General features: G+C 46.4%; 1 protein-coding gene across 2 annotated transcripts in view; it reads right to left on the reverse strand.

Moving 5' to 3' along the window:
* Positions 1-15,049, reverse strand: part of ABCA3 (ATP binding cassette subfamily A member 3) — a 51,352-nt gene extending 36,303 nt beyond the window's left edge. Inside the window, exons 1-4 of one of the 2 annotated variants that reach the window (XM_059692782.1) lie at positions 14,854-15,049; positions 3,780-3,967; positions 2,260-2,339; positions 1,815-2,079 (exon numbers count right to left, since the gene is read on the reverse strand). In XM_059692782.1, the coding sequence (XP_059548765.1) occupies positions 1,815-2,079; positions 2,260-2,313 (319 nt within the window). In that variant the 5' untranslated portion in view covers positions 2,314-2,339; positions 3,780-3,967; positions 14,854-15,049. Of the gene's footprint in view, positions 1-1,814; positions 2,080-2,259; positions 2,340-3,779; positions 3,968-4,954; positions 5,085-14,853 lie in introns of those variants that run through there. The other variant, XM_059692783.1, reaches the window with a different exon arrangement.
* Between the last annotated feature and the right edge of the window lie 12,847 nt (positions 15,050-27,896).

Below are 27,896 nucleotides of genomic sequence, written 5' to 3' on the forward strand. Positions count from 1 at the left end.
AAAACCACAGCCAGCCCTGGGGTTCTGCTGAGACTGCAGGCAGGGCTGGCAGCAATGCCAAATCTGTTTCCCTCCTCCATGCAGGCAGCTGCCTGCCCTGGGGTCCACTGCCAGGGGCAGTCCTCTTATAGCCTCGCAGCCATAGCGGTGTGCTTTAAAAACTTGAGTAGACACTAACATATAGCTTGTTAACTGATTTTCTATCACCCAGACCCCATTTCATATAAAGGGTTTTACTGTAATCACTCAGTGAGGGACCAAGGATCTTCTCCTAAGTGTTTGCTACGCTGAATTCAACAAGCCCCAGGAGGTAGATGCCAAAATCAAGAGGAGAGAAAAAAAGAGATCATACTTTTTATCCTGAAAGTAAAGAGCTAGAAAACATGACTAGCATGTGTTTATTGGGAGTATACCTCAATAGGTTCCTAACGACTAATTTTTTTCTCTTTTAACCCTCATCTGAAGATATGCTCTTATTGATCTCAGAGAGAGAGAGAGAGAGAAAGGATGGGGAGGGAGGGAGGGACACAGAGAGAGAAACATTGATCGGCTGCCTCCCACACTCCCCCCCACCACCACCAGGGATCAAACCCACAATCTAGGTATGTGCCTGGGAATAGAACCCACACCCTTTGGTGTACAGGACAATGTTCCAACCAAGCAAACCACCCAGCCAGGGCCTAATGACTCTTTTTTTATTTTAATTATTATTATTATTTTTAATATATTTTATTGATTTTTTACAGAGAGGAAGGGAGAGGGATAGAGGGCTAGAAACCTTGGTGAGAGAGAAGCATCGATCAGCTGCCTCCTGCACACCCTCTACTGGGGATGTGCCTGCAACCAAGGTACATGCCCTTGATTGCAATCGAACCTGGGACCCTTCAGTCCCCAGGCCGACGCTCTATCCAGTGAGCCAAACCGGCTAGGGCTATTTTTATTATTTTTAAAAATAATTCTTTATTGTTGAAAATATTACATATGTTCCCTTTTTACCCCCATTGATTCCCTCCAGCCCACCCCCAGCCATGGGCCAGGCCTAATAACTCTTTTTTTAGAGCTGTCCTCTCAAAACCACATCCCAGAAAAGATTCTTTTTTTTTTTTTGAGGGGGGGGGGGCGTTTGTTTGTTTGTTTTTTAATATATTTTTTATTGATGTTTACAGAAAGGAAGGGAGAGGGATAGAGAGTTAGAAACATCGATGAGAGAGAAACATGGATCAGCTGCCTCCTGCACACCCCCTACTGGGAATGTGCCCGCAACCAAGGTATATGCTCTTGACCAGAATCGAACCCAGGACACTTCAGTCTGCAGGCCGATGCTCTATCCACTGAGCCAAACCAGTTAGGGCCCAGAAAAGATTCTTGGCATCATATTCTCACACTACATCTTACCCTTGTAACCAAAAGGGTTTCTTTGAGTATGTGGTCACCTATTCCCCCTGTGGGTAATTGGGTGCTGCTCAAGCTGCCACATATCAATTCATCTGGCCCTCACAACTCTTTATAATAAGACATGATACAAGCCCTGGCTGGGTAGCTCAGTTGCTTAAAGCGTCATCCCAATATGCCAAGATTGTAGGTTCAATCCCCGGTCAGGACACATATAAGACTCAAACAATGAATGCATAAATAAGTGGAACAAACAATGCTTCTCTCTCTAAAAAAAAAAAAAAATTTTTTTAATCAATAAGTAAAAATTTAAAAAAAGGAGAGACATGAGACAGAGATTGGCCCTGGCAACATGGCCAACAAGAGGAGATGCTGAATGGCCCTGAACCTCACAGAAAGAAGGGTCCCAGTGGACGTCTCACCTCTCATGTTGACCACCAAAGCCCTTTTGGCCGTCTCCGTGATGGTCTTCGCGGCGTCGCTCTGGGACGGGATGTAGGCCAGCTCCCAGGCGCCTCCTGGAGGAGGGAAGCTGAAGAACAGGGGCAGCTCCCGGACTGACTGGCTGGGGTAGATGGTGGCCTTGGGCACATTCTCCGACTGGATCTTCAAGCGAAGCCAAATCAGGATCCCAGAAAACAGCAAGGGTAGGAGGAGTTCCAAGGCCGTCACCAGGACCTTCCGCTTCTGGAAGAGGAATAAAAGCACATGATGACGGATTGAGAAGCATAGGAGTGGCCTCATAGACCCCCGCCCCTGGGGACACCCCCCTCTAAGCTTCACTCTCCCCCCAGAGGCCCTGTCTCCCAAGGTGCCCACACAGGGGGCACACACTTTTTCTTGCCATGCCCCCAGAGTGGGACTTACCTGCAGCGTGTAGTTCTTCCAAAGCAGGAGGGACAGCTGCCTGAGCACTGCCATCCTCTCACCAGGAGGGACCCTCAGCACTAGTTACAGACCAAGGACAAAAAGTTAGGGTGTGCCATGAAAATGTGCTTTGTGTTTGGGGGAGCACAGGGGAAAGAGGGGAAGGTTGAGTCTTGGGACACATAACCTTCTCTCCATGTTTCTCCTCACCTTTTTTCATACCATCTTCACTCAAAATAGCACACGTGAGAGAGAAACAAGTTCTATCGCTTGTTTAAAGTACACTCTTTTGGGAAACGGGCCTTCTTTCTTCCCGAAACTTAAGATCAACAACAGGCTTTCATGTGCAATGTGACTGCTAGAGTGGTATTTATAATTTGATAAAAAGCTATTCAGATGTTCTCTGTAGTTCATATGAAGTTGCTATTTCTTAGCAAAATACTCAGGCTGATGGAATTCCTCTCCGTGACTGGCTTTCCTCTCCACCAACACAGAACCAGTGAAAGGAAACTCATCTTAGTGTGCTGGCTTCGGGGTGGTTTCTAAGTCTGAGAGGGCTGTGGAGGGAGGGAGCGGGGAGAAGCCTGAAATGGGGGCCCGCACTGGCCTTGTTGACTCAGGAGCGGGATACAGGAAGCAGACACACGGGCGGGATGATGGAATGTACCTTCCTGCCTTGAACCCTAAGGAAGTATTTCCTGCTTTAACTGAGCATTGGTATGTGAGCCTCCCCCAGGAGTGGTCATTTTCCTTCAAAGAAAATCTATCCTGTGTCACTATGAATGTTATATTTAAATCTGGTACATAAACTAGGAAAGTCTGCTGAGAGATTATGAAACACAAGAGATAGCAGAATGGATGGAACTGGAGAGCATTATGCTTAGCGAAATAAGCCAGTCAGAGAAAGATAAATATCGCATGATCTCACTCATTTATGGAATATAATGAACAACATAAACTGATGAACAAAAACATATCCAGAGTCAGAGGAGCATCGATCAGACCGTCAAACCTCAGAGGGAAGGTAAGGGAGGGTGGGGGTAAGGGGGAGAGATCAACCAAAGTACTTGGATGCATGCATACAGGCCTAACCAATGGACACAGACAACAGGGGGCTGAGGGCATGAGTGTGGGGGGGATTGGGGGGATAAGGAAACATATGCAATACCTTAATCAATAAAGAAAAACATTAAAAAAAAAGAGAGATAGCAGAAACAAGAGTGGGGTTTAGAAAGGCCTCTCTCGGCCCTGGCTGGGTAGCTAAGTTGGTTAGAGCATCATCCCGATACACCAAGGTTGCAGGTTGGCTCCATGGGGAGGGCACATACAAGAATCAACCAATAAATGCATTAGTAAGTGAAACAATACGTCAATGTTTCTCTCTCCCACCTTCTTTCTCTCTCTCTCAAACCAATCAATAAATATAAATATGTATCTACTCTCAACTGAGGAAACCCATTGTACTAGATTTCAGGTGTGAGAAGGAGAGACACCGAGCTCAGCGTTTATTAAATGCTTACCTGTCAGAGAAGGAGGCGGTCACGTTCTGGAAGCTGCGGGCATGGAGGCTGAAGTGTGGAGCAGGCTGCTCAGACCTACGGCGGTCAGCAAGAATGGCAGAGGAGGGGAGGCCCCAGAGAGCTCCTGGTCACCGTCCATGTACCGAGGACGCAGGTGGAGCAAGAGGAACCCTTCACAGCTCACAGCCCTTTAAGTGGGGAGAAACCTCCGTGACTCACAGGGGAAGAGTTCTGAGTTCAATGAATTGGCTCCACATTCAGGCTGATACTAACCCAACACCATCCATCAAGTGGCCTACAATCACGCAGAAGACTCAAACGGCTAGTCAATCATTCATCAGTGAACACAAGCTAACACGACTGCCCCAAGCACCTGCCTTCAGACCCCGTGTGCGCAGAATGAGAGTTTGTTTGCTTTTTAAAACAGCTAGTTTCACTTCTGGCTCCAGTCGGTTGAAAATAATTTCCATTAAAGCCCTTTTTTCAAAGTAAGATCCTGCTTTAAAAAAAACAAACAAAAACACACAAAACAACACAAGAAAAGATGTGTCTATAATTATTCAAAATGTACGCTTTAAAGTGTAGTCAACAAATATTTTGTATATTTATGGACAATACAACTGCAAGAAATTATTAATTAATGTAAAATATGGCTTTCGGTTAACTACATGGTTAAAATGTAAAGAAATTAAAGCTAAAATAGTATAAAGTGCCATTAAGTGGCAAAGTAATAAATTATCCCAATTGTTTTAAAATCCACAAGGTGGAAAACTGCCTTAAAAATCGGTTGTAGACATGTAGTAAGAGAGCAGAGATTTAATGATGTCTGTGGAGGCCTGTGGTTTAGGAAAGATTTCTACAAGTGGGTTAGGCTAAGAGGGGAAGACAGGGCCTCCGTCGGGGACCAGTCCTCCTGCGGTCATCTGGCCTGGCCAAGATGATCTTCCTTCCTCTATCTCCAGAGGGGAATGTAAAAAAAAAGATCACAGCTCATAGAGGTCTTCTGGTCAGAGACGTTGACGACTTCCTTTTCTGTTAAAGTCTGTCCAAGGAAGGACACATCACCAAGCCCAACCCTGTCTCTCTAGGTGGGAAGGAGGGTGGTGGTGGGGTGGGGCAGAAGGACAGACCCTCCACCTTCCTACCTGGCTGAACGGCAGTATCTGGGAACTGACCTGAGTCCTGGGAGAGGCTCCTGGCTGCCGGTTTCCTCCGGGGCTACGGGAGGACTGGCGGAAAGGAGGCAGCCCTGTGCAGAGGGCTCTGGGGTGGGGCTGGCAGGGTGACCTTGGAGATCAGGAGCACTGACGCCTCTTGGGACATCAGGAGGGGCCCAGGGCTCCCTGGCATGACTCCCTGGCACCTTTGGGCAAATGGAGGGTGCTAGAGAATCATTTGAAAAATAAACATAAAACATCCCTCACCAAGTTAGAAAATCAAAGCGCAGAGCAGATTGCAAGTATGTTACTTTAAAAAGAACAGAGCCAATAACAAAGAAGTATGGATGTAGGAAAACAGAGACCAGACCGCAGGGCTGACTCTTTGTTCTCTCCTGCTACATTAAAAGATAAGAAGCCTTTATATTATATACTTTTACACTTACACAGTCTCTCATTTCAACTCTGGCTTCTGGTATCAGTACCCTTTTATGGACAAAGAAACCAGGAGGAAAAACCTGGCCCAGGACCACACCACAAGAAAGCCACCGAGCCGGGGTCTGAACGCCCCAGGCTGTGTTTTTAACGACTACGCCACTACATCCTTGGGTATCCTGAAGGCAGTAAACATCTGTATAAAATTTGTATATAGTGCCTCCAGAACATAACATTCGAAATCAGAAGAAAAATGTCCCTTGAGCCCCACCACCTCAGTATTTTATTTATTTCTGTCTCCCCGAAGCACCCAGCTTGTGGCTTTGTACACGCCTGGCTTCATCCAAAGTCTCACTAAATGCTGTATTTGTGTCTGTTCTGTTTGAGTAAAAAAGAATTGAAAGGAGGAGATTCCCGGAATTACAAAACCAAGAAAGCTTTCTGGTTACATAAGCAAATGTACACGAGGAAAGGAAGCTAAAGTTCCTTAAAACACTTGACGCTGGTGGCACCGAGAGTCCCCAGAAGTGGAAAGGGCCTCGATCCAGAACCACCCCAGGCGGGTTCTACTCTAAGGCAAACACTTGGCCGCTGGCAAAGCCACCACCTCCGCCCCACAAGAGCGTGTCTTCCCCCTGCAGAGGCTCACTTCACTCCTCCAGGGACAGAGCCAGGAAGGGAAGGGAAAACTTTATTTTCCCGACGAAAAGGCTTGTTTGCTCACTGTTAAAATATTAAACATTACACAAACTGTTGAGTATTTCAATATTTGCTTTTTAGGTGAGCAACTGAATTGGTCCAGAGTGAGTGCATACTGTGGGCTGCTAATTTCTGAGAAGTCTCTTGACGGCACATAGAATTCCTCTAAAAATTGTTTTCCCAGTAGCTTTTGTTAAAGAGCTGTGGGGCGTGCCAGTTCATGAGCACCCACCGTTGTTCAGGGGCCCACTGCCCGGCAGCACAGACCACTGGTGGTCCGTGAGGTCTGAAAGGTTGGCGACTGCTGCTTAGTGCATCTTGAGGAGTCTAGACACTTCCAATTTTATTTATTGTTTTTTAATCCCCACCTGAGGATATTTTTTTCCTTGGATTTTTAGAAAGCGTGGGAGGGAGGAAGGGAGGGGGAGAAAGAGAAATATCCATTGGTTGCCTCCCACATGTGCCTGGACAGGGGCCAGAGATCAAGCCTGCAACCCAGACACTTCCACTTTTTAGATTTGTGGGGACTTTCTTTTTCATTATGGGCTTAAATATGTCCTACAATTTATATATATGCCGGTGCAAAAATAATGTTTTATTTCTGCATATATGGAACAGAATGGTGTTAAATGCTTCAAGAGAGTCACTGCTGAGCTATCCTCAAGACCAGTGAGCAGAAGTGGACAAGGCACATACCCTATTATGTTCCTGTCATATCCCAGGTTCAGTACATCTCCTTCCACGGAAACCTAACTCTGCGCAGGCCTGGAGGGAGGGACGGGTGGGAAGGAGGGGTCTCCATAAAGCCACAGGCATGCCTCCTGGTGTCAGGCAAAGAACAGAAATAAATATACAGGCAGATTTATCCAAAATGTCTGATCAAAATATTCATGGCAGAACTGGTGCTCTCTGGATTCACTGGGCCACATTTTGCAGCATTTGGAGCACATTGGTCTCCAGTTTCTTGTTAGTTGGGGTGGGAGGGCATTACTAGATCACGGAGAAATGAAAGAGTGTGTGGGGGGAACAGCAAGTCGTGTGGAGTGGTGGTGGTGGGGGAACAGCAGGGAATAAGCCAGAAAGGGAAGCCAACAAGAAGGGAGTTGGGGTGGGGCATGGAGGGAGAGGGTCTCTAAATGTGCAGTAATGCTGCTTGTGGTGTTTTGTTTTGCTTAATCTTTTACTCAGTACATGATCCTTTTCTGGGGCGGAGTGGACAGTAAATATGTGAAAATGTCTAATTCAATGAATTCTTCAGATGAAATGCTCATCTATAATAATAAAAGCGTAATATTGCTAATTAGACTGGACAGCTGGACGACCATCCAGATGTCCTTCCGGACGAAGCCGCCGCAGTGGAGGCCGAGGCAGAGGCAGTTAGGGGTGATCAGGCAGGCAGGCAAGCAGGGGTGATCCGGCAGGCAGGTAAGTGGTTAGGGGCGATCAGGCAGGTAGGCAGAGATGGTTAGGGGCGATCAGGCAGGCAGGCGAGTGGTTAGGGGTGATCAGGCAGTCAGGCAAGTGGTTAGGGGCAATCAGGCAGGCAGGCGAGTGGTTAGGGGCGATCAGGCAGGCAGGTGAGTGGTTAGGGGTGATCAGGCAGGGAGGTGAGCAGTTAGAGGTGATCAGGCAGGCAGACAGAGGGGTTAGGGCAATCAGGCAGGCAGGTGAGTGGTTAGGAGCAATCAGGCAGGCAGGCAGGTGAGTGATTAGGAGCCAGTGGTCCCAGATTGCAAGAGGGATGTCCAACTGCCAGTTTAGGCCCAGGGAAGATGGGTGCTGAATAAAAGAGTTCTACTGCCTGCACTCCCCCATTCCCAGTTCACCTGGGAAAACAGCATAGGTGTGGGGCTTTTTGTGGCATGTGACACTCCCTGGCTCCCTAGAAGAGATCGGGGATCGGGCCTAAACCGGCAGTTGGACATTCCCCTAGGGGTCCCGGATTGCGAGAGGATGCAGGCCGGACTGAGGGACTCTGCCCCCTCCCATGCATGAATTTTGTGCACTGGGCCTCTAGTATAACAATAGACAAAAACAGGCTAAAACTAGCAGGCACATTTATTGAGTATGGTCCCTGCCAGTGAACCCACTATTAGTCTCCAAGTGTGGTAAGCAAGATTATCTGCTGGAGTAATGGAATGGTGAGGAATATTATTTATAAGTATTTTTCTTTAAAAATGAGAAAAGTTGGCTTTACTAATATTTTTTTTAAAATATTTTTATTGATTTTTAGAGAGAGAAGATGGTAGAGAGATAGATAGAAACATTGATGAGAGAGAAACATCATTGGTTGGCTGCCTTCTGCAGGGGATCAAGCCCTGACTGGGAATCGAACCAGTGACCTCTTGGTTCCTGGGTCAATGCTCAACCACTGAGCCACACCAGCTGGGCAGCTTTACTAATATTTAATGCATGGACGGACCCTGGCACCCTTGTTGGCCTGTGTGTCAGCAGCATGGGCACCCCGATGGAGGAAAGGTTCTGTGATACGGGGGTGACAGTGGGCCCTTCCCACTAGTTTACTTGAAGCCTCTAAGATATGTTAGAGTTTACATACTTCAAGATAGCATGGTTGAAGGACCTTGTATGCATATATGCATGGCTCATGGACACAGACAATGGGGCAATGAGGACCTGGGGTGGGGGGCAGGGATGGGCTGGTGGAGGTCAATGGGGGCGGGGGGAAGGACATATGTAATACTTTCAACAACAAAGAATTATATTTTTAAAAGATATGGTCATATTCAATGAAAAACAGAAACCAGACTCTTAAATAGCCGAAACATTATAATACTTGGTAGTGACTCAGGAATACCTGTGAGGATCTTTTATGACACAGAGGTTCACTGGTTATCTTGTGATTTAGAACTTAAGGAAGAAATCTGCATTTTCTTTCATGAAAAGTTCCAAATCTGGAGACCTTTTTCTTTTCTTTTTTTTTTTTCAAGGGCAAATGACTGCAGCAATGTGTCGGCTAAGCTTATTTCTTTCAAGCCAACATACTCAAATCAGTCCCTTTAAGGAAAAGGTGTGATTGTGTTGCCAAGGATGCTGCAAGAGCATCGTTTCACAAACATCTACACCTGCACACCCAACGCTTTGGGAACTAGAGTGCCAGCTTCTCCGATAGCCCATGAACATTTATCAGCCCAAATTCAAGCGCCCCTGCATGACTGGTGAGTGGAATTGAAAAACAAGTACTGGAATCATAGCACAGTCTCTGTGTCTCCATGAGGTGTGGTATCACATACCACAAGAACCAGGAACTCAGAGAAACAGGACACAGAACCAGAACCAGACCTTCAAAGGCTGGAACATATATTTCACCATTTTATAAATGCGATGCAGACTTGATCACATGGTTTCTTTTAAAAACAGCATATGTTGGTGTGGTAGATTTTGTAGCATTAGTACATTGACAAAATTTAATCGTGTTCACTTTCCCTCTCATTCTTTAAAAGTTCTATATTGTGAATATTTCTAAGTCCATAATATCAGGACAGTAGTGTATAACTATCAACACTAATAAAAGAGAAAAATGGTAATTGGCATACGAGCTACCCTTTTCATTGGCTAATCAGGGCTATATGCAAATTAACTGCCAACTAAGATTGGCAGTTAACTGCCAACAAGATGGCTGTTAATTTGCATATGTAGGCACAATGCAGGGAGGCGAAAGGGAAAGCAGGAAGAAGCCCCCTGCCACTGACAGTGATCGGAAACCCAGGGGGGAGCTAAGAGCTGCCCTGCCCCCCAGCCATGATCGGAGAATCAGGCGCCTTTGCCGCCCTGGCCAGTGATAGCAGGAAGTAGGGGTAGAGACAGCGATGGGAGCTGGGCACGGTCGAAGCTGGCAGTCCCAGGAGCTAGGGGTCCCTTGCCTGGGCCTAAAGCGGAGCCCACGATCGTGGGGCCGCTGCAGCTGCGGGTCCCCGCTGCCCGAGCCGGACGCCTAGGCCAGAGGCGTCAGGCCTGGGCAAGGGGCCGATCCTGCAATTGGAGGGTGATGGGGGTCAACGCCTGAGGGCTCCCAGTATGTGAGAAGGGGCAGGCTGGGCTGAGGGACACTCCCCCCCACCACCCAGTGCACGAATTCCGTGCACCGGGCCCCTAGTAATTTATAAATAAATACAGTGGGGCCTTGACTTACGAGTGTCCCGATTGATGAGTTTTTCGAGATACGAGCCATCTCTCGGCCGATTTTTTTGCTTTGAGTTGTGAGCTAAAATTCGCGTTATGAGCCAGCTTCAGATATCCCACCGGTAGTTGGCGCAGCTAACGTCACAGTGAACGCCACAACATCAGCCCAGCATCACATGTCTCACTCGTTCACTTTAAGATTTGACATACGAGTAATTTGAGTTACGAGCTCCGTCACGGAACGAATTAAACTCGTAAGTCAAGGCCCCACTGTATAATATATGGGGGAAACATACTTAAATTCTTTTACACAAGAAAGTGCACAAAAAATAGTCTTTAGACAACTTATTTACACAAGTGGTCCTGGCATGAATGAGATGGGAAGAAATCCCTAAGGCTCAGGCATTGTCTGTGAGCAGACCCCTCCACCCTCTCAAGGCCGGCTTTGAGGCTGTGGTCATTTGCATTGGGAGTGAGCGCTCAGGGGGAAACCGAGTGAGCTGGTTTCACACTCAACACTACCACCAGCTCTGTTCAGGGTTGGGGGCAGCCATCTCCTCAGGATCACATGGCTCTGAGTTTACAGTAAAGCTTCTGGTGGGAGTTGGTAGGGTATATGTTTGCCAAAGATGTGGCCCAAAGGAGGTTATTGGGAAAAAGTTCTATGAAATCTGCACTGCTCATCCCTTTAAAACTTCTATATTTGTGTATATTTCTATGTCCATAATATTCATTAAAAAAATATTCATTACAGTAGTGTATGGCTATAATTTATAAATAAATATAATATACTAGAGGCCCGGTGCACAAAAATTTGTGCACTCAGGGGGGAGGGGGCGTCCCTCAGCCCGGCCTGTGCCCTCCCGCAGTCTGGGACCCCTCGGGAGATAACGACCTGCTGGCTTAGGCCTGCTCCCGGGTGGCAGAGGGCAGGTCTAATCCCTAGGTGCAGCCCCTGGTCGGGCTCAGAGCAGGGCCGATTGGGGAATTGGGGCGCCGCCCCCTGTCATGCACAGAGCAGGGCGGATTGGGAGATTGCGATGCCACCCTCAGTCACACTCAGGGTAGGGCCGATTGGGGGGTTGGGGCACCGCCCCCTGTCACACTCAAGGCAGGGTCAATGGGGAGTTAGCGGCACCACCCCGTCACGCACAGAGCAGGGCCAATGAGGGGGTTGGGGTGCTGCCCTGTCACACACAGAGCAGGGCCAATCAGGGGGTTGGGGAGCTCCCCCCTGTCACGCACAGAGCAGGGCAGATCAGGGGGTTTGGGTGCCGCCCTCTATCACCCACAGAGCAGGGCCGATCAGGGGGTTGGGGCGCCGCCACTCTCACACTCAGGGTAGGGCCGATGGGGAGGTTATGGCTCTACCCCGTCACACACAGAGCAGGGCCCGTGGGGGCGGGGGGGTTGGGGCGCCGCACCCTGTCACACACAGAGCCACAGGGCGATCAGGAGGTTGGGGAGCTCCCCCCTATCAGGCACAGAGCAGGGCCGATCAGGGGGTTGGGGCACCTTCCCCTGTCAGGAACAGAGCAGGGCCGATAGGGAGGTTGTGGCCCCGCCCCCTGTCACACATAGAGCCGCAGGGCGATCAGGGGGTTTGGGTGCTGCCCCCTGTCATGCTGATCCCGGTGCCGGGAGACCTCGCGGCTCCGCTGATCCCGGTGCTGGGAGGCATATTACCCTTTTACTATATAGAATAGAGGCCTGGTGCATGGGTGGGGGCCGGCTGGTTTGCCCTGAAGGGTGTCCCGGATCAGGGTGGGGGTCCCCACTGGGGTGCCTGGCCAGACTGGATGAGGGGATGATGGCTGTTTGTAGCTGGTCACACACCCTTCAGGGTGGGGGTCCCCACTGGGGTGCCTGGCCAGTCTGGGTGAGGGGCTGAGGGCTGTTTTCAGGCTGGGACTAAAGCTCCCAACTGCTCCTTTTCTTCTTTTTTTTTTCTTTTTTATTCTGAGCCAGCTTTAGCTCTGAGGCTCCAGCTCTTAGGCCTCCGCTCCTGAAGGCAGGTATCTGGTTTGTTTAGGTTCTACAATCGAAACTCTGTATCAACTCCAGGTCTGAGATCCCAGGCTCGCTGAAAGCTGGTTTCTGGAGTTTTGTTTAGCTTCTATTTTTGTAACTATGTTTCAAACTGCCAGCTCAGAGGCCTGCAGTGGCAGGCGGGGAACGTTGGAGTCCTCCATCACTGAAGCAAGCAAGCCTCATGTTAGTTTCAAGCTGCCTGGTTGCCGGCCGCCATCTTGGCTGACAGTTAATTTGCATATCGCCCTGATTAGCCAATGGGAAGGGTAGCGGTCGTACGCCAATTACCATGTTTCTCTTTTATTAGATAGGATGGGGATACACACTTAAATTCTTTTACAAAAGAAAGTGCTGCCTGCTTTTCTAACCCCTGCTGTAGCCTCAGTCCCATTCCCAGTCCTGTTAGCTCATCTGCCTCTCTGGGTGTAGGAAATGAAGTAATAGGGCAACGGGAATCCCCAGGGAGAGGTAACCATGGATCTTCTGTAAGGAGCAAGGCAGCAACTCATTACTCAGCTCCTGCAACAGTTCCTACCTGCCTGTTGACTCCAACTCTCTTCAAATGTGCAAATAACTCTGAGCCATTCATACACTGCACGAGTCCCCCAGGACAGGGTTTGACACACCTTACACCTTCCCACAGGTGTCTGGGCCTTCTAGGGTTTTGTCTGCTTGGAATACCATCCACCAGATCTGTCTCCACCTTCTGAAATCCCACCTATTATTTCTCAGCCCAGTCCTAGCACCTGTCAATCAGCCACTGATAACCTTGGTTCAAGGGTTCTTCATTTTGGCTGAACAACAGAATCTTTTGGAGGAGCTTCAAGACAGAAACTGATGTCTGAGGCCCATCCCTGGAGATTCTGGACTCTGTTCTGGACATGCGGCTCTTTCCCAAGTGATTATAACATTCAGCCAGAGTGAGACCTTCTGCTCTTGCTGAAAGCTATCCCTCCACCTCTGGACATCTTCAGCAGCTTTTCTGGATGTCTCACGTATCACGTATCTTGTCCTGTCTTACGTCACAGTTACTTGTGAATAAGTCATCTCTTTAATGCTACCCGAAAGTCCCCCAGAGCGGGGACCATGTCCAGGAAATCTTTCAATCATTCACAGAGCCTTGCCCACATTTTTCTCGGAGTTCTAGAATGCTTTCCCCCTCAACAGACTCAATAGCAGAAGAGTCTACTGCCATCTCAAGAAGCAGGTCTGGAGAAGAAACTGTTAACTAGGGAGTATTACGTGGGCCTTCCCAGTTGAGACTAAGTCAAAACAGGGTCCTATGAGACTGCCTGGCACATGCACCATGGGAGGCTAACATCTTTTTTAAAAACAGCTTGAGCTACCCTATGTTCGAAAAGGCTGTCTCATCAGAATGGTGGTAGATCACCGTAGAGAGGGAATGATGCCATCCTATTTGTCAGACAGAATAAGCAAGTGTTTATTTTTTTTTAATTCTCTAAAAAGTTAAAAAGATGGGGGTGGGGGGATTCTCATGGCATCCATTTTTACCCATTTTCTTTTTCTCTTACATTTCCCATGATGCAAACTTCCTAAAGGAAAACAACCTTCATCCTTTCAAGTTCACAAAAGGCAGCACCAAATATACCGAATCAAATGGTACAGTTGCCCAGGAGAAAAGAGCATTAACTTTTTCACTTGAACCTTGTCTGAGTCTCCAGGCTTGGCATGTGCTGGGAGTGCAAGACCAAGCAAGAGCCAATCAGTACCTTCAAGGAGCTCACAGTTCCAGAGGCAAAGGGACAAACAAACATAAATAATCCTATAAGGCAACAGCTTTAATTGGATCATGTCCAAAGAAGTGAGAAGAGGGCATGCATTCACGTACAAATAGACACTTGCCCTAAACCCTCCTGCAGGAGTCAGGCCCTGCCCTCATTAAGCTTAGAGTGTACTGTGTGAGGACAGATACCCGTGCAAACATAAATTATACCAAATCGGGACTGACCATGGACACCAGAAGGTTGTACTTCGGGTTGTTGAAGGCCTCTCTGCCTAGACCAGGAGTACCCTTCCTGCTGTCCCCCACACAACTCCCACCACCAACAGTGGACCCCCGGATCCTCAATGGAGCCCCGTTCTGGGACTGAGGGGTTGAGAGCAAGGCGACTCCAGTATGGAGAAGGATTACCACCCACATTGGGACTCTGCACCGAGAGATGAGCCAGCAGCATTCCCGGAGGCCCTGCCTCGGCTGCCCAGTCTGGGACGCAGCAGGGCGCTACCAGACAGGTGTTGAGCGTGCCTGCTGGACGAATGCGGCGGGTCTCATCTCGGCTGGGCACAAAGGACTCCGCAGCTATTCTAATGTCCGGGAAGGTTTAGGTTTCTCCGAGGCCAGTGGCTTCAGCGACCTGCCTGCAGGGATGGGGACACGCCCAGAGAGGTTCGAGCGGTGAGGAAGCCTTAGTCAGGGCGGCCTGGCGCTGCAGGGAGGTGCACCTGCTGGACGGGCGCGGGTGGGAGCGGGCAGAGCGGGGCGGTGCAGGGTGGCGGGGCTCCGGGGCAGGTCGGCTGGGGCTGGGGGCGGCCGGGGCGGGGAGCGGCTCCGCAGCCGCGCGCGCATTGGCGGAGGGTCCTACGGCACTCACCGACCCTTGGCACCGGGGATGCGGCGGCCGGCGCTCTGCCCTCTCGCGGGGTCCACTCCTTCGGCTCCCAGCTCCGCTCCAGCCTCGCGGAGGAAGCCGGCACGGAGGGGAGGGGGCGCCGGCGACCCGCCTCAGGACGGACCTGGCCGCTCAGGATCCTGCAGGGGGCGCGCCGGCCGGCTCGCGCGTGCGCCTAGGGCCGCCCCTGCGGGTGCCCCGCCCTCCCCGGGACGCCCCGCCCCTCCCCGCTCGCGCCTGCGCAGTGCCTCGCCCGCAGGGGGCGTGCGGCGTCCAGCCCGGCGGGCGCCGTGTCTGACACTGAGCAGAATTATTCCTGAAGCTGCGGAAGCAGCCAGTGCCGAAACCTTGACCTTCGTTGGCTTCCTTCCATTTCCCCTTCAGCACTGTCTTTTGTTGGGTGCGGTGCCCCTTCTCCTCACGGACCTCTGGCTCGGCCTCACCCTCTTGGTGGGCAAGCTTGTCTTTTGGGTCGGAGACCCGGTTCGGCCTGGTGCTGACGGCTGCTGGGGCGGGTGAGGCCCTGGGAGGGCCAGGAACTTTCTGGAAAACGGCCGTAGGGGTGGGCAGGAAGGCCGGGCATCCCGGGATGTGACCGCGGTGACCGGGTGCAGTTCCAAAGGGTGGGGAGGCCGGGGAGGTCCCGAGATTGGGTCAGAATCACCTCAGGCAGGGGAGCCGCAGGTTAGGGCTGGGGCCACCTCAGACCCGAGGGTTCCAAGGCCAAGTTGGGGTCACCTTGGGGAGGAGGGTAATGGGTCGGGCTGGACCGAAGGGGAGCGAGGAGGGGTCGGAGTCACGTGAGAACGATAGGGTCCCGAGGCAGGAGCAGGAGCCACCTGTGCAGGAAGGGTCGCTGGACAAGGGCAGGGTCACCTGGGGCTGGGAAGGTTCCGAGGCCTGGATGGGGTCCTCTGGGGCTGGAGGGGCTGGTGGCAGGGGTGGAACCGGTGAGGGTGGCCTGGGCTGGAGTGTGGACGGCACGGCCAACAGTTACCAAGGCCTGGCCCACTAGTGTCTGGGTCTCCGGGACTCAGGGTCCTCCAGCGGCCAGAGGGACCCCCCCGCCTGGCCTCCGGCAGTTCCTATCAGCACTTGGGGCGCCGCCTGCTGGCCAGCCGGGTGTGGTCTCTGCTCCCAGCTCGCCTCGGGATCAGGATGCCAGTGCACCGTAATGACCCAAGTCAGGGTTATTCTCCTGCTACCCCAAGACTGCTTATGGATTAGTGATTGAGCATCTCCATGCCTCACTTGATTTTCTTTAAAAAATTTTTTTATTGCCCTGACCGGTTTGGCTCAGTGGATAGAGCATCGGCCTGCAGACTGAAGGTCCCACGTTTGATTCCGGTCAAGGGCGTGTACCTGGGTTGCGGGCACATCCCCAGTAGGAGGTGTGCAGGAGGCAGCTGATCGATGTTTCTCTCTCATCGATGTTTCTAACTCTCAATCCCTTTCCCTTTCTGTAAAAAAAACCCAATATATTTTAAAAATAATTTTTTTTATTGTTGATAGTATTACATATGTCTGCCTTCCCCCCTTAACCATCCCCCATTTGATTGTCTTCATAGCACCTTTCATTATCTGAAGTGGTATTCACTTACTTGTTTGCTTTTCTTCCCTCTATCTCCCTTACCAGAAGGTGGTCTCCGTAAGGAAAGGCATTTTGTCTAGTTTATGGCTATATCCCAGGGTACGAGAATGCCTGGCACAGAGGAGGCACTTGGTAACTATTTGTTGAATGAAAAAGTCACAAAGACCTGGTTTTAAATCTTAATCTGACCCCTTAACTAGTAGGCATATCATTTTACCTTTCTGAACTTCAATTTCTTATCCCTAAAATAAAAACAGTAATAATACCAAAATTAGTGGTATTTTTTTAGGGTCAAATGAGAAAATGCATAAGTGCTTCTTACAATGCCTGGCACATAAATGCCAAATAAATGGTAGTATAATGTGAGTACAAGTAGAGACTGATATAGCCTGCTCTTTATAAGGAGCATACAGGGGGAAAAAACCCACACAATTGAACGCAATTATGAGACAGGGGAGTGGATTACTATTGTGCTGTAAACATCTTACTAGTAAAACCCATCTCTCCCCATCAGTCCTCACAGACTGCACCCCCTCTTTCCAACCAAAGTGTCTATCAGAAAACTCCATAAGCCTGTCTGGCTGGTCCTTCTCTACACTCTGCCTCTTCCTCACTCAATTTTTTTTTCTTTCAAGAACCAAACTTCGCCATTTCCAATTTAGATTGGTTACACCTTGCAGTTACTTTCCAGCTCTTTCTAAATCCGATCCTGGTTCTGCATAACCAAATCCAGAGTTGACTAACTCAGAATTTCCCCTAGATCGAAGGTGAGAGTGGGGGTACTGGAAGAATGACCACACAGATCAAGACAGACAATTGCAAAGAGTAGTAATTTTATATCTTTGTTCTTAATCATGTCAGGATGCTTGCTATTGTAATTATTAATTATCATTATCATGATCAGAAGGGTGTAAAGGTCACTGGCAAAGCAAGATAGTTATGTGCAAAGAGTTCAGGTCTGGACTCCTGTTCAGAAACAACTGCCCACAGTGGGCTGGCCACTTTTGATGTTCCACAACAATCAAAATTTAATCAAATTTCTGCTTAGAGCTACTATTGAAAAAAGAAGCCAAATCTAGATGCTCCATCTAGTCTTTTCCCTCCACATGGAAGCCCAGGTTAGGGTCATAATTTGTTCAAATTCACACGTTATAGATGAGACTGGAACCCAGTGTTCAGGTCCCTGGGCTTTTTAGCACTTTCTGGTATGTAAATTACTCACATTCATATATCACGAATATATGCTGAGGAATTACATGGCATACTCCTTGGGGTTGCCATGGCAAAGGCATTTCTCAACATTGATAACAAAAGTTAAAGCGGATGGTGGTACACAAATTTTATGGCTTTACAAAAGGCAGTAAACCTAGTTGTTACAATAGTTGGCTGACATTTATAGATATATACCAGTACATAGCCACACTATATGTCTTTTTAAATGAAACCAATACGTCAGCTCCTATTTCTTTTGCAGGAACACAGATACTATCTACCTGTCTGTCCCAATATATGTTTGTTTGTTTTTGGTACAGAAGTGTCCAAGTTGCTGGTATTCAATACACAGCTTTAGAAAGGGCTCTTCTGATTGTTTCCATAGGAACAGTGATATAATTGGGGGATAAATTTTAGATCAATGGCTGTACACTTACTCCTTCCTGCAGTGATTGAGAGGCATCATGTTGTAGCAGTTAAAGCCCGTTATTGAATCTGACCACACAGCCTCAAATGGAATCTCAAATCTTAACGTCTTACTTAACCATTATGTGCCTTGGTTTTCTTGTGTAAAATGGGGATCACATTGTGCCCACTTCATAGAATGGTTGTGAGGATTCGATGCATCAAAACATTTAAAATACTTACAGAAGCACATGGCACTTAGCAAGGGCCCAGTTTCCAGTCTCGGGGAGATGATGAGTAAAGCCTTCTGTAATCATTTGTGTATAATTTCTCGTGTAAAAATATTTTTTTTACATTTGTAAATAAAAGTTATCATTTTTACTTGGGTAAAAACTTAGGGATGGGATTGTTGGATGGTATGGAAGTATATGTTTAGCCATATAAGACACTGCCAAAATATTTTCCCAAGTAGCTGTACCATTTTGTATTGTCACTGGCAATAAATATATAACAGTTCCAGTTGCTGTGTATCTTTGTCAGTACTTTAAAAAAAATTAGCCATTCTAGTAGCTATGTAGTAGTATTTCATTGTGATTTAAGTTTGTTTTTTCTAATGACTAATGATGTTAAACATCTTTTCATAGTCTTATTTGCCAACCATGTATTCTTTTTGGTGAAACAGTTTAAATTTTTGTTTTAATTCATGAACAAAAATTGGGTTGTTTTCTTACTTTGAGTTTTGAGGGTTTTATACATCTGGATACAGCTCCTTTGTCAGATAGTGATTTGCAAATATTTTCTCCCAGTCAGTGGCTTTTCTTTCTTTCTTTCTTTTTTTAATATATTTTATTGATTCTTTACAGAGAGAAAGGGATAGGGATAGAGAGTTCGAAACATCGATGAGAGAGAAACACCAATTAGCAGCCTCCTGCACACCCCCCGTCTGGGGATGTGCCCGCAACCAAGGTACATACCCTTGACAGGAATCGAACCTGCGACCCTTCAGTCCGCAGGCCAACGCTTTATCCACCGAGCTAAACCAGCTAGGGCTGTGGCTTTTCTTTTTACTCTATTAATGGTCTTTAGTAGAGAAAAAGTTTTTAATTTTGGTGAAGTCCAACTATAAATTTTTCTTTTATGCTTTTGATGGCATAGCTAAGAAATCTTTGTTTAATCCAAGGTCACAGAGATGTTCTATATTTTTTTTTCTAGAAATTTAATAGTTTGATTTTGCATTGAGTTCTAAGCTCTGTTTTGAATTAATTTCATATAGTGGATTGAGGTATAGATCAAAATGGGTTTTTGTTTGTTTGGTTTTTTACCATACATGGATTCCAGTTGTTCCACCACCATTTGTTAAAAAGGCTATCTTTTTCTATTCAGTTGCACCTTTGTCAAAAATTGACTATATTTGTGTAGGTCTATTTCTGGATTCTCTTTTCTGCTCCATTGATTTGTGTATCTTTGATCTAATTTTAGCCCAGGGTTTGGCAAATTTCCTATAAAGGGCAAACTTTTTCTGTAAAGGGCAAAATTTTAGGCTTTGCATGTCAACAGGCAAAATTGAGGATATCATATAGATACTTACCCCATAAGAGACAAAACAAGTTTCCACAGAATTTTTATTAGTGAAATTCAGTATAATAGGGAGGGAGTGAGAATGGGGTAGAGGAGGTCAATGGGGGAGAAAATAATACATACTTTCAACAATAAAGATAAATTTTAAAAATTCAATATAATAATTGAGTACAATTTTTTTGTAATATATATCTACTAATGAAAAAAAAATGGAGTTGTTTTTTATGAGACAACGTATTTGTTAGGTGGGGTTCAAAGTGTTCCCTATAATCAAAATTGATATTGTAAATATTCAACTCATAATGCTGATCTGTAATGAGATTTTGTGTATTTCACTTTGAAGATATGATATTGATTGAATGCATTTATGGCTTGAAAAGCATTGACAGCCCTGACCAGTTTGGCTCAGTGGATAGAGTGTCGACCTGCGGACTGAAGGGTCCCGGGTTTGATTCTGGTCAAGGGCATGTACCTTGGTTGTAGGCACATCCCCAGTTCAGGGTGTGCAGGAGGCAGCTGATTGATATTTCTCTCTCATCAATGTTTCTAACTCTCTATCCCTCTCCCTTCCTGTCTGTAAAAAATCAATAAAATATATTTTTTAAAAAAAGAAAAGCATTGACAGAATTCTGTTACATTCTTCTCCTTTATATTTGCTTTTTAATAAGTCATTACATTACAAATTAATCACATCCAATTGAAGGTTATGTGGAGGCTCCTCAATTGAACAATTAAATGGATTTTGAAATGTGAAAATTTTCTTTGCACTTAAATCAAGGTCTGAAAAAATGATGCTGGAACAATAGTTTGAGCTTGGAATATACATATGCTGCAAATTTGTGTGGGAATGAAGATTTCACTCCTTGTTTTGTCTTTTGACAGCATGGGAGGTGCTTGGTGCAGCGTGCTATTGCTTGTGATTTAAACAACATTGGTTGTCATCAAAATGACTGTAGCACAGTATGTTTCACAGATAAGCACTGTAAAAGCTAACTTCAAAAGCCATTCAATGTCCAGTAATAGTGGTTATGGGGAGTTCTTTCAACCATTAAAAGTTGTCAAAATCGAGAACCACAGGAACGCTGGCTGAGTGGAAGTCCTACAACTAGGAGGAAAGAGAAACCCACACGGACACTCAGAGGAGGCGCAGTGCTGAAGTCAAATTCTGAGGTGCGGAGTGTGCGGAGCGGGCTGGCGGCGGAGGGCGCGATTGAGGGAGTCGCAGACTCTGAGCTCCAGATCCGGGCGAGTCTTTAGGGACCCAGACTCAAACGGGAGAAGCGGGACTGTCTGGCTTCGGTCAGAGCGAGTGCAGCTTTCTCTCCGAGCTTTGCAGCGGGTGCTGGGACTCAGAGAGGCAGAGCCCCTGGGGACAGGACTGAGAGCCGCCATAACTGCTCTCTCCGGCCCACCCTGTTGATCCTGTGCGACTCGCCCCGCCCAAGCCCTGCACAGAGGCATTTGCCGGATAGCCTCAGGCAAAGGCTAGATTAGCACCTCCCTAGAGGACAGAAGTTCTCTCACTGCTGACACAGCTGATTCTCATAGCCACTTGGCCTGGAGGTCAAACCCTCCCTGGAATTAGCTACAACAATCAAGGCTTAACTACAAGACTGCGCACAAAGACCACTAGGGGGTGCACCAAGGAAGCATAACAAAATGCGGAGACAAAGAAACAGGACAAAATTGTCAATGGAAGAAATAGAGTTCAGAACCACACTTTTAAGGTCTCTCAAGAACTGTTTAGAAGCTGCCGATAAACTTAATGAGATCTACACGAAAACTAATAAGACCCTCAATCTTATATTGGGGAACCAACTAGAAATTAAGCACACACGGACTGAAATAACGAATATTATACAGACGCCTGACAGCAGACCAGAGGAGCGCAAGAATCAAGTCAATGATTTGAAATGCGAGGAAGCAAAAAACATCCAACCGGAAAAGCAAAATGAAAAAAGAATCCAAAAATGCGAGGATAGTGTAAGGAGCCTCTGGGACAGCTTCAAGCGTACCAACATCCGAATTATAGGGGTACCAGAAGATGAGAGAGAGCAAGATATTGAAAACCTATTTGAAGAAATAATGACAGAAAACTTCCCCCACCTGGTGAAAGAAATGGACTTACAGGTCCAAGAAGCGTGGAGAACCCCAAACAAAAGGAATCCAAAGAGGACCACACCAAGACACATCATAATTAAAATGCCAAGAGCAAAAGATAAAGAGAGAATCTTAAAAACAGCAAGAGAAAGAAACTCAGTTACCTACAAGGGAATACCCATACGACTGTCAGCTGATTTCTCAACAGAAACTTTGCAGGCCAGAAGGGAGTGGCAAGAAATATTCAAAGTGATGAATACCAAGAACCTACAACCAAGATTACTTTATCCAGCAAAGCTATCATTCAGAATTGAAGGTCAGATAAAGAGCTTCACAGATAAGGAAAAGCTAAAGGAGTTCATCACCACCAAACCAGGATTATATGAAATGCTGAAAGGTATCCTTTAAGAAGAGGAAGAGGAAGAAAAAGGTAAAGATACAAATTATGAACAACAAATATGCATCTATCAACAAGTGAATCTAAGAATCAAGTGAATAAATAATCTGATGAACAGAAAAAAAAAAAAAAGTTGTCAAAATCATTCTTAGTTTATAGGCTATAAAAAGTTGGGTAGCCGAAACCGGTTTGGCTCAGTGGATAGAGCGTCGGCCTACGGACTGAGGGGTCCCGGGTTCGATTCCGGTCAAGGGCATGTGCCTGGGTTGCGGGCACATCCCCAGTGGGAGATGTGCAGGGGGCAGCTGATCGATGTTTATCTCTCATCGATGTTTCTAACTCTATCTCTCTCTCCCTTCCTCTCTGTAAAAAATCAATAAAATATATTTAAAAAAAAAAAAGTTGGGTAGTGGATTTGGCGTATGGGTCAGTTTGCCTGCTGATGCTTCAGCAAGACCATATTGTCTTGATTAGTGTGGTTTTAGGAACTCTTGAAGTGAGGTAATAGGAGTCCTCCAGTTTTGTTCCGTTTTCCAAAATGATTTTGACTATTCCAGTTCCTTTGCCATTTCATATGGATTTTAGAGTCAGCTTGTTGATACCTACAAAAGATCTTGCAGAGCTTCCAGCCAAGATGGCAGAGTAGGTAAGTGCTGTGCTCACCTCCTCCCATGACCACGTCGAAGTTACAACTACATTATAGAGCAGCCATCAATGAGAACCACCTGAGGAGTGGCTGAACCGAAGCCTTATAACTAAGAATATAAAGAAGAAGCCAAGATGAGACTGGAAGGAGCGGAGGAGACATGGATTGGTCAGGTCCTACACAAAGGTGTGGTGAATAAGGATCAGGGGGGATATCTTGGCTGTGGTGGTGCCCCCTGAAAAGTGAGGGGTCCTAGCTCCCCACCCAACTTCCCAGACTGGGAAGAGGAGTTCTCATAATATCTGGCTGTGAAAACCAGCAATCTGGGTGAGACAAAGAGCTGATGGAGTCCCACGCATTCCTCTCGAGAGGCCCACATAGGAACTCACTTGCTCACAAACTTACTCTCTGTAAGTTCCAGGGAAGGGGCAGCAGCTTGAAAGCACCACAAATATACAGGGAAGAACTGGATTGATTAGCTTCAGGGCAAGGGCTGGAGGGGCAGGGATCAGGACAGTTCTCTCAAGGGATGGAAGCCCTGGCAGGTGCCATTGTTCCTTTGTTGACCCCTCTCTTCACCCAGCTTACATTTGCAGGCAGACATCAAATAGGAGTTCTCCATTAACCTGAATAGTACTGTTGGACCCACCCTGGTGATTCCCTGAAACCCTGCCCGACCCAACTCATGTGCCCTGTCTGAGCTACTTCCAGTGGCTTTTCCATATGAGCAGCCTGCCTCGGCTCAAGCTGCAGTTTTTAAAAAATATTTTTTTATTGATTTCAGAGAGGAATGGGAGGGAGAGAGAGATAGAAACATCAATGATGAGAGAGAATCATTGACTGGCTGCCTCCTGCATGCCTCTCACCCCCCGGGGATTGAGCCCACAACTCAGGCATGTGCTCTTGACTGGAATCGAACCTGGGACCCTTCAGTCCGCAGGTCAGCACTCTATCCCCTGAGCAAAACCAGCTAGGGCATCAAGCTGCAGACGTTCCTAAAATCTCTCAGAAGTCCATACACCCCAAACGAACAGCACTGGCCTCGGTGTACCCTCTACCTCTTGCTAAGCAGTCCCAAGCTCAGTACAAGTGGCAACTGGTCTCAACTTGCATTGTAAGCTTCATCAGGTGGCACCAAGCCTGGCATAACCTGTGGCCAGTGTTGGCCTGGAGCACAGCTATAGCTAAGTGACCACAGCTTGGCACAAGGGCATCTGGCTTAGCTCACATCATGGTGACCACCCAAGGATTCCAAGCCAAGTACTAGTGGTAGCCGCCCTCAGTTCATAGCATAGCCTCTCCCAAGCACCTCCAAGCCCAGCACAAGTGGCAACCAATCACAAATCACTTTGTAGCTCCTACCAAGAAACTAATGGTACAACTGCTGACTGACCTTGGCCTCCACCAGGATCCCTCACAGAGGCTCCAGAACCAACGCATCTGGTGGCCAGATGCAGACCACAGGAGAGCACCACCCAACCAGCTCCACAAACAATGCACCTGGAGGGTAGACTTGTCTGGATCAGCCCCTGCTCAACAGCTTGTCTGCTGTAGTCACAGCCAGCCCTCACAGTCAGGCAGCCTGACAGTCAATCTCACCGACTGACGTGCCAACAGCTACTGAGGCTCAACTACAACAGAAGGGCACGCACAACCCACACAAAGGACACTCCTGGAACACCTGGGTCAGGTGATCAAGGAGACTGCACCAGTGGGCCTCTCTACTGTATAAGGCCACTCGGCCAAGACTGAGAGACAATGGCAGGTCTACCCAGTACATAGAAACAAGCACACAGATTCAGATAAAATGAGGAGACAAAGAACCGTGTCCCAGATGAAAGAACAGAACAAACCTTGAGAAAAAGAACTACACAAAATGGAAACAAGAACTACACAAAATCTACCACATACAGAGTTTAAAATACTGGTTATAAAGATGCTCAAATAGATGAAACAGTGAGAATTTTACCAGAAAGATAGAAAAGGATAGAAACCATTAAAAAAAAAGAACCAGTCAGAAGCGAAGAATATAATAACTGAAATAAAAGAGTACATTAGAAGACATCAATAGCAGAATTGATGAAGCAGAGGATTACATCAACAATATGGAAGACAGGTAGGAGAGAGCACCCAATTGGAACAGCAAAAAGAAAAAATAATGTTAAAAAAATGAGACCAATTTAAGGGACCTCTGGGACAACACTAGTGTACCAACATTCTTTTTTAAAATATATTTTTTTTTTATTGCCGAAACCGGTTTGGCTCAGTGGATAGAGCGTCGGCTTGCGGACTGAAAGGTCCCAGGTTCGATTCCGGTCAAGGGCATGTACGTGGGTTGTGGGCACATCCCCAGTAGGAGATGTGCAGGAGGCAGCTGATCGATGTTTCTCTCTCATCGATGTTTCTAACTCTCTATCTCTCTCCCTTTCTCTCTGTAAAATATCAATAAAATATATTTAAAAAATAAAATAAAATAAAATAAAATATTTTTTTTATTGATTTCAGAGAGGAAGGGAGAGGGAGAGAGAGATAGAAATGTCAATGATGAGAGAGAATCATTGATCAGGTGCATGCCCCACATGGGATCGAGCCCGCAAACCCAGGGAAATGCCCTGACCAAGATTGAACCGTGACCTCCTGGTTCATAGGTCAACACTCAACCACTGAGTCACACTGGCTGGGCATAGAATAGCACAGAAATTTGAATTCATTATATATATATATATTATTTCGGAGAAAGAGGTAGGGAGAGAAAAAAAATTTAATCATTGGCTGCCTCCTACCCACCCCACACACTGGGGATTGAGCCTGAAACTCAGGCATGTGCCTTGACCGGAATCAAACCCTGACCTCCTGATTCAACCACTGAGCCACCAGCTGGGCATAACACAGAAGTCTGAGAAAATATTCTTCCAGTATTAAACAAGTATTACTCAATTCAACAAAAATGTTGCTCACCTCATGGACAAATGAAGTTCTGACACCCATCTCTGTTGTTTCACTTTTATCTCAGTTATTGTTCATTAAAACATCAACCAACATCCTTGCTAGAACTACACTCGGAGAGCTAGCTGTTAAACCAGCTAACACACCCCTGCCTCCAGCCCACAGCCATGTGAGGGCGCCACCTTGGTAATACTTACAGCCTTCTGCCTTAGTCAAGCCTTCAGAGGAATACAGCCCTGGCCAATAGCTCGACCGCAGCCTGGTGAGAGGCCTTGAGAAAGAACCAGTCAACCAAACCACTCCCAAATTCCTGACCCACAGAAACTATGCAAGACAGTAAATGTTTAGTATTGTTTTAAGCTGTTAAATTTTGGAATAGTAGCAGCAATAGATAACAAACACATCTTCAACAGAACTGTACTGAAGGAAAAAATGAGTCAAAATGGACTGGATTATTTTGTTGTGACAAATTCCCAGAAGTAGAATAACAGACCCAATGACTATGAATAAATATTTGTTTCTTGAGTTATTAACAGTTTGCTGCCAACAACAAATATATCTTTTTCTTAAAATAGATATTAAGTAATATTTCATTTCTGTTTTAATTTGCACATGGTGTTTTTTAAGGAAAATAATGAATCTATTCATGTTAATATTGCCTCAGTTCTTTGGAAAAGCCATTGGTCAGTTAATTCAATATTTAGTGCCTATATAAGAAATAGCTATACTTGCCAGCAGTATGTAATCTAGGTACAGCTCCTTTTTCCTTTATTATTGTTGTCCTAACTTATTTATTTTAAATATATTTTTATTGATTTCAAAGAGAAAGGGAGGAAGAGGGAAACATCAATGAAGAGAGAGAATCATTGATTAGCTGCTTCCTGCATGCCTCCTATTGGGGATCGAGCTCGCAACCCAGCCATGTGCCCTTGACCAGAATCGAAAGAGGGGTCCTTCAGTCTGCAGGCTGACACTCTATCCACTGAGCCAAACCAGCTAAGGCCTAACTTCTTATTTTTTTTTCAAATTTTACATGACTTTTATTTTTTAAATTAAAACAAAGTGAAATGTGTTGCAATTTTGAGAATTTGATTTCTTTTTGTTTTTTGTTTGGTTTAGGGTAAGTTGGCAGATTCCAGTACAGAGTTCCAAGCCATCAAGCTTCCCTCTGTCCATTCTCACCTCCTGATTAGCAGAGTTTCTGTTAACAGAATTAAACGTCTTTATTCAAGGATCTTCTCAATACAGGCTGGCCTGCCAATCCACCCAAACACTGGGGTGAGCAAATATTTCTGATGCATGCAATAAAGCAGATTTGGTTTAATTCTTGGAATCATGCTATTATTCTGTCAAGAAGTATATATCAACCTTTAACAAAGGCTTAAGAAAAAATGTGCAGATTTAGGCATAAAGACTGGCTGTGTTCCATTTCAGCAATACCATGCTCTCTGTTTTGGTTCAAAGGCAAAATTTGGTGTGTTTCTTTTATACCAGGATTAACCCAGTGGAAGAAAGTATCAGAAAAGATCACAGTAAATGTCTTGGCCATTCCTCTTACCAGGAAGAAGAAACAATGAAAACAGTAAAACTACTGGCCAACAAGCATATTTAATCTTTCTTTTTCATCTTTCAGTGTGAAACAGATCATGTACTGTACCACCTGGAATTTAAAATTTTTAAAAATATATCCGTATGAAATGTAGGGTCAACCTGTAATATTCTTTCAATGTCAACAAAAGAGTATGGTGAATTTTATAAGGTGGTCTTAATTTAGCTTTCTACAAGGTATTATTATAAAATAATGAGACTGGTTTTCATGGGTTAGTGCAGAGGTTAATTTCATTGTTTCATTGTCTTGAGTCACACATTAAAGGGGAAGCTGTCATCTACGGAGCCTCTGAGTTGGAGAGGGCATTAGGGATCATCTCCAGTGGTTCTCAACCTTCCTAATGCCACGGCCCTTAAGTACAGTTCCTCATGTTGTGGTGACCCCCAACCATAAAATTATTTTCGTTGCTACTTCATAACTGTAATGTTGCTACTGTTATGAATCCTAATGTAAATATCTGATATGCAGGATGTATTTTAATTGTTCATGACCCACAGATTCTCAGTCCCCAGCAAGGCTCTATCCAGTCTCCACTTGGCCA

The sequence above is a fragment of the Myotis daubentonii genome, chromosome 4, assembly GCF_963259705.1.
Source record: "Myotis daubentonii chromosome 4, mMyoDau2.1, whole genome shotgun sequence".
Classification (NCBI taxonomy): Eukaryota; Metazoa; Chordata; class Mammalia; order Chiroptera; family Vespertilionidae; genus Myotis; species Myotis daubentonii.